This window comes from Lates calcarifer, linkage group LG9 (genome assembly GCF_001640805.2).
Source record: "Lates calcarifer isolate ASB-BC8 linkage group LG9, TLL_Latcal_v3, whole genome shotgun sequence".
Lineage (NCBI taxonomy): Eukaryota > Metazoa > Chordata > Actinopteri > Centropomidae > Lates > Lates calcarifer.
In genome coordinates this window covers 5,722,464-5,729,948 of record NC_066841.1, presented here as the reverse complement: position 1 = coordinate 5,729,948, position 7,485 = coordinate 5,722,464, and the positions used below count along the sequence as shown (strand labels likewise).

The window sequence follows — 7,485 nt, the reverse complement described above, 5'->3', positions numbered from 1 at the left end:
CTGGTGAATTTCTGTGAGAATTACAGAGAACCTTGTTGTTTTCTCTGATGTGTCCAACTTACATGTGTGGATTTATATAAGATTGTGAATGTGTCTGTGTTTGTTTCCTGGTAATGAATGAATGAGTGCAGTCTATGTGAGTGTGTCTTTTGGAGATGCCCAAAGTAAACTGTTTAGAGTAGGCAGCATGGAGTTTGGCCTTGGACTGCTCATCCCTCTTCTCCTTGATCTAAACTGTGGATCAGACTGTCTTACTCCCACTTCCTCTTGTGTTTTTCCCTCTCCTCACTTTTCACCTCCTACTCATGTCTCTGTCTGGACCATGTTTAGTGCTGTTTCATCTTTTTCAGTCTTTTCCCATACTTTTCCTCATTGTTTTTGTGTTTTTACAGGTCCTTGTCTGCTGTGGGCTGAGGCTGAACATTTTGTGATCATTTAGCAGGCATCTTTGTTCTGTAATTTCATGAGAAGGCTGGAACTGAACCACCTCAGATACCACACAGTTGCTTTTTTAAAATCAAATTCTGAGTTAGGCCAGTGCCTAAATCATCAATCATCATCATTGATCATCAACTCTCAGTCGTTTCTTTCCTCGCTTCCCATCACCACCGTTTCCTTTCTTGTCTGGATTTGCAGTCAGTTCCCATCTCCATGTGCATTGTCTTTGAAATGTTTTGGTTAAAATGTATCACACAACCAGCTGCATATATTGGGTAAGCAACACTCATTCACAGTGAATTAGCCATTTGTCTCTTCACCAAACAAAAGGTTTATCTGAATGGACTCTCTAACCTTCCTGCCAACTTCCAATAGCTCCTCTCAGTGTTTGGCAACCAGAGATTATTGCAGCCACAAAAAAAATCCTTCCTGTTTTGTCATGATAATCTCCTTCAGTTCAGTACATCTTCACTGTGCAGATATTTGATAATGTCTCAGAGGAAGTTGGATGTGTGTTGACATTTTCTGAACATTACGACAGAAGTGCTGCGATTCCTGGATATCTTGGCGCATTCGCAATCCAGCTTTTAATGTTTTGTTGACTTTTCCGCGCATTATAAATTTTGCTGGCAACAGGATTGCTGATTCTTTTAACCTATCTGCCACACATGCAGTAGGACATTTGACCACGGGGACGTATCTGTCAGTCAGTAAACCATGGTGGGACAAAGATGTGGCATCCCCCTCACTCAGCGACAGTGCAGGGGAACTTCCTGTGTGGCCTCACTGGCTCTGATTGGCCCATTCAGGGAGTAACAGGAAACAGGGAGACATATATCAGTCAACTGGAGGCTAGCACTCAAAAGCTTTGGAACAATAAACATAACAGTGTGCACACACACACACACACACACACACACACACACACACACACAGCATTCTTTCCTATAAAAACATTTGGCTGCCGTTGCTAGGGCTGCTGCTTAATTCATGTCACTCACGACACGGTGGCCCTGACTGCTCTTACAGTAGCCTCGAACATACACACATGCCACACTTGTACAGTGTGGTACTTTGTGTAGCATCTGCTTCATGTCACAGTCCACACGCTGTAATGTAAAGTGACTGCTTTCTAACTTAAAATTTTTCAGCATTGAGGCATGCGCTAGTCAGATTGTTTGTTTGTTTGTTTTTTACCAGCAATTCAAGATCACTGCAAACTTAAGGTGCTATTTTATCACGAAGAGATCATCAAACACTGGCAGTACCTTTTAAGCAACTTGTTTAACACAAAGAAATGGCTGGAAAAGGGAGGAAAACCAAGCAGCAGCATTTCCCCTTTCCCTCACCTCATCTGGACATAAGTGGAGTGTGCTCTTATAGTGCCAGGAAGCTTGGACCCAGGTGTTCCCAATAAATGACGACCTGACCACACCCACTGGGTGTCGGCAACACAGAACACAAGGACAAAGACAACAGCCAGCCCAGCAGCTAAACAAGGGAGGTGGCATGACCAAGGTGTTTTGCTCAAAGTGACAAACCTGCAGGGAATTATCACATTAATCTGCAGCTCTCCTCTGCTTTACTGAACATTGTAGCCAGTTTCAGATAATTCTTGACTTTTGCAAAGATGTTTTGACCACACAAATTTGATGCAAATGCTTGGTTTGGTCTCCTCCAAAACCTGAAGGAAATTTTACTGCTTAATGCTCTACTATGTTGACCAGCTAGCAGCTACCTTTATCTGTCTGCCATTTGGTAATGGACCAGTAGCATTCAGAGCTGGGAAGGCATTCATTTCATGACGGGACAAAAATGTGACAAGTTTTCTCTGGTAACTGTATCAAGTGAGTCAAGATCAGACAGACTTTACTGAGAACTAATTCACTGAGCATTTTCTCAACTCTAAACCTGCAAAACCACACAAAAGTAATCAAAATCAGACTGTGAAAAAACAGAATTTTATAGTATGATATAAACACATGGTACACACAGACTGGTGTTGACAGTCAAGACTGTCCAAAATGTGTCAAGGGCCTCAAGGTCAGTGGATTAATATTAGGTCTAGCAAGAAACCCTGCATGTCATGGAACATACATTATCTGTCTGTGACCCTGTGGGTTCCCGTGTTTGCCTGTCACTGACTTTTTGGACGTCTTGGAAACAAAAACACTGTGAGAACAGAGAGAGACCAAATCGAGGCTACATGTTAAACCCTCAAAAGGTAGTACATCGATAGAATTAATTGGCAGGTTTAAGTATCTTTGAAACCATTTTAGCTGCTTTAATTTCAACAAAACCAGGTTTCACAATAAAAAACACAATAATTCAGACTTTTCTCATGTTTTTATTGTTGCTGGGATATCAACACTATGACTCTGGCTGGACATTCATTGATATTGGCCCCTACAGTATAGATAGTATGTGTCACAATTACTCACTACAAACTACTGGTACATGGTATATTAAAGCTGAGGTTGATTTTTTTTTAACAGCATTTTAAAGCAATGTTTCACTCTGGAAGAATAAAATGTCTCAGACCTACAGCTCAGAGGATCAGTCACTGGTCCCAATCATGTTAATGGTATCATTATGTGTATACTCTTTGGGATGAACAGTAATGTTTGGTACAGCATTACGTGACATGACGTGATGAAAGTGCAACACATACCAGTTGCGTCATGTTACATTGTGTCATGTGACACCTGCAGTAAATATCAGGTGCCAATCTGGGAGCGAATAAAACATTTTCTGCAGATCATTGGCGCACGTCAAGACACTACCAGTGAATTTTGTGAATTTACATATAAAACAGTTGATGTAGGTGTTTTGACGTGTGTCATACGCTGCCAGTGTGTGTTGCCCTCAAGAATGAATTTCTTTGTTTTGTGTTGACTCCAAACGTTATATCTCTTCAACAGTCAACAATTACAATTACTTCATTTGTGACCATTTTTTGAGGCTGTGTTGTGTATCTGTATTATTTAAAAAAAATCACACTTTCTGGTGAATGTCCTCAACAAAAGTGAAATATTGCTCCAACACTGACATTAATTTTTGTTCTACTTTAAGGCAAATGTAAGACAATGGTGTTAGCAAAACACAAACTTAAAGAGCACCTTAACACCACCTGAAAATCTTGGCTTTGCTGACCTCTAGTGATTTAATTTGTCACTTTGTTGCAGTGATGTACAAGTGTACTCCAGGACACTGTGACATCACTGCTGGGTGTGGTCAGAGGTGAAACAGGCAGAAACATTCAACCAGAGAGGGCAGTAAATCACTGCTTTTCAGTCAGGTGTTAAGTTACTCTTTAAAGAGGAGACATGGAAGGCACTGCACACATAGATATCTGGTTCTGGGTCACAAACAAGTTAATAACTGTATCTACAGGGAGTTCATTAATTAGGGTCACAATAAAACCATAAAAACCATAAACAAAATCCTACAGTACATTTGGACAGAGTATAACACAGTTAAATTTACAGACACAAAAACACTTTCCCTTTGGTGATTAACTTTGAATAATATATTTTATATACATACATACTGTACACATATACTTACAAAGGTATACAAAGAGTGACTCACTGGTAAACAAAGACATACAAAGACAGAAAGTTTAGTTGGTTTGCTATATAACCTGAATCAATACTTGTTAGAAAAATGGTTACAGTGAATGTCAATGGTTGGGTCCAGAGTTGTAGATTGGCAAAGTTTGGTCAGTGAAACAATGAGTGGCACTCCTGCTGCCACCACTCTTGTGAGGCCTTTCGTGAAGTTAACAAAAGTGAAAGCTGCACAAACGCAAAGATTAAACATAAGAAAACAAAATTTTTATGGAAGATCGTTGCCGTGAAACTTATGATTGGGCAACTTTGACAGTTAAGAATACCATCTGACCTCATGTTAGCACTGCAGTTTAAATCCCTGACAAACATCTTGCTTCCTGGAAAACATTTGACTGTATTTTTGGCTGTGATTCTCACTTTGCTGTCAGCTGTTGGGAGCTTTGTCTGTGTATTCTGGCCAAAAACTGTTTTGATTCAAGTCACGACAAAGCATTCAGCTAGCGGTTTTTAACAATGTACGTCATAGCATCACCACGCTGACTTTCAGCTGGCACAGAATCACAAGTTAATGGCAGAAGGCAGTGAGTGCACTTGTGGAAATTATATTACACCGCTCAACACTACATTGACTCAACTCTGGCTCACCTCTCACTAAGTCTGTTCAACAATCCTTAAGGCAAATATTATCAGAGTAAAGTATGAGTAAACTATAATATGGTCATTGCTGTCAGTAGACCTTTAAATCAGAATCATAGCCCCTAACATGTAATATGGTGACATCAACAAAACATAATATATTCTGGATGGGTGTCAATAACAGTTACACCTATTATTGACTGTGGTACTGTAGTTAAATCCCTGACAAAAATTAATTAAACATATCCCAAAATGGGAATTCTAGCCATTCTAGTCTTTTCTTTGGCTCCTTAAATCCCACTGGATTAAAATTCATACAGTGACATAGATGAATATACGTCACTGTCTTCTGTTCTGGACAGCTGGCTGTAATTTGAGCAGGTCAGTGTTTTGTTTATATCAGCTGCTGTATCATTTGTGGCAAAGTGGACTTTGTAAACTACAATTTTAAGCAGGCATTCATTAACATCCATTTTATCCTCATGTTAATGTTTATGGTCCACCTTTATACCTCTCACAATGTTAGGAAGATGTACTAGTTCTATGTTGTTCACAATTCTAATTTCATATAGTTTACAGCAATTTTCAGTTTCAAAACCACCAGGGAGCAAATTTTTCACGAGTGCTGAATATTGTTTCACATTCACTTAACTTTTCCCACCCCCCACTTTCCCGCTTCTCTCTGTCAGCCTCATGGATACAGAACACTTGATAAAACCACGAGAGGCAGACAACAGCACATTTCGTGTCATAATCTGAAGTCTGTTAACGCTCACCAGACATGACCTTCGCCTTGTCTCCACATAACACTGTGGCACAGAGCCTGCTCTGAAATGGCAAACATCCTCCTCCTCTTTTTGGTAAGATCCCTGGAACAACTCGTCTCTAATTCCTCAGAGAGAATAAACAACTCAGGATTTCTTGCAGATCTTGGACCCCTCACGTATTTAAGAGGAAACTGATGGGATGGTTTCACAAAAGGCTTTTTAGTAGGAGAGGATGGTTGGTAGAATAATGTGTCCCTGTAGTATTTAGTCTGTAAGGTCACTTGTCATTTAAAAATGAGTGATGAATCCAATGTGGAAAAGGATAATGGCTCTGGTTACTTTGACACTGGGTTGAATCCATAATTGGCAGAACAATACTGCAGTGTTTTTGGTAAGTCGCTAAACATGTCAAACATGTCATACATACATATTTATTCATTTTATAAGCACTGGCAAGACACTTAATTAATTTGCCACTTTGGCGCCTATGGTTTGGAATTTTTCAAATCCTGGAAATTGGTCTGAACACTATCAACAAAGCTGACCTTAACTCTCCACAAGGTCATTTTAAAGTTAAAGCTGATAGAGATCGCTTGTATCAACTTTCAGTTACATGTTATAAGCACAAAACATCATGTGCTGGTTTGAATTTCCACAGTCTTTTCTCCCAAACACAAAAGAAAAAGGAAGAATAGTGTTCTAAATCTGGGCTCTGACCGAAAATGCTGCAATTAATATGAATTAGTCCTTGAATGGATGTAACCCATAACAACAGGATACAACGTTAGAGAAGACTGGAGACAGAGGATGGGTTATACTGGCATTACCTTCATTTCACAGATTACTTTTAAATAGTTCATATCAGCATTGCCCTTAACAACACATTTAACACAACAGAAAATAATAAACAACTAAACAAAAATACTAACAGCCTATCAGAGTCCTTGAAGATCAGATCATTCTGAAGTCGATGAAGTTGTTTCACCTTTCTTCATAGATGCCATTCTCTTTGTCATTGTCATCCAACTCATCATCAAATCCACTTCATCTAACTGCCTCCATTCTCATATTTACCACGTTCATTAGTTTGTATCATATTCACAGTCCCTCTTGACCTTCCCATACTTCCATTTACCCTTTATTAGTCACTATTTCCAAAAGAGATTAACCCCTTCAAGCAGCTCGATTAATCTCCATGATATCCAGCCCTCCTTTATACTACGGAGTGTTCATTATGATGGTGGTGGTGGTGGTGCATACCACTGCCGCTGAGCACCGTGTGGTTGATGGACGACGCTGACCGGTCAGACCCCTCTGCTGTCGTTCCGTTCACGTTCTCCTGCCGCTGGCAGCACAGGATCTGCCTGAAGGTGGCGCTCATCTCCTTGTCACGGTAGGAGTAGATGATGGGGTTCATGGCCGAGTTGAACTCGGCGAGAAGCAGGAAGAACTTCTCGAAGGCTAGGACATTGCAGCTGGAGCAGAAGACGTCGAGGAGGAGGATGACCAGGCCAGGTGTCCAACAGACAATGAACGCACCTGAGAAAACAGCAGAGAGAAAAAAAAGAGCTTAAATTGGTGCTGTTTTTCAGAAATATACAAAAAATACAGCTGTCAGTATCCCACAAACTATTTAAGTGACACATAAACCCATTGGTGTATCTAACTGTTAGCTCAACGTACTGTATTTCACCAAATCAACATTTTTTTTTTATTTGTATTTTCACGGCCATGACATAGCTGTACCAGGACCAGGGCTTTCTGGATTTCTGGAGTTAAAGTTTTGATGACTTGCAATTTGATATTCGAAAGCTGATGACTTGGTTTTGAGTCAGACTTGAATTTTGCTGGCTCATGCTTGGGAAACAATGATTCACTTGGACTTGAAACTGGATACTAAAGACTTGAAGCTGGGACTTGATCAAAAACACGTCTTTTCAGCATCACCTTAAAATGTATACCTCATCATGTCATACATGGGATTCGTCCTACTACCTCCATCTTCACTATTAGGTGAACATTATGTTTTTATGACATCCTGTGTCTGAATCCAGCGGACCTGCTTGTCTTTC

At 40.1% G+C, this 7,485-nt stretch overlaps 1 protein-coding gene across 2 annotated transcripts in view; it reads right to left on the bottom strand.

Annotated features, from left to right (window-relative positions):
- Positions 1–2,765: 2,765 nt before the first annotated feature.
- Positions 2,766–7,485, bottom strand: part of lpar1 (lysophosphatidic acid receptor 1) — a 46,473-nt gene continuing 41,753 nt past the window's right edge. For both annotated transcript variants that reach the window (XM_018671769.2, XM_018671766.2), the window contains exon 3: positions 2,766–6,952. In XM_018671769.2, the coding sequence (XP_018527285.1) occupies positions 6,627–6,952 (326 nt within the window). In that variant the 3' untranslated portion in view covers positions 2,766–6,626. The remainder of the gene's footprint in view (positions 6,953–7,485) is intronic.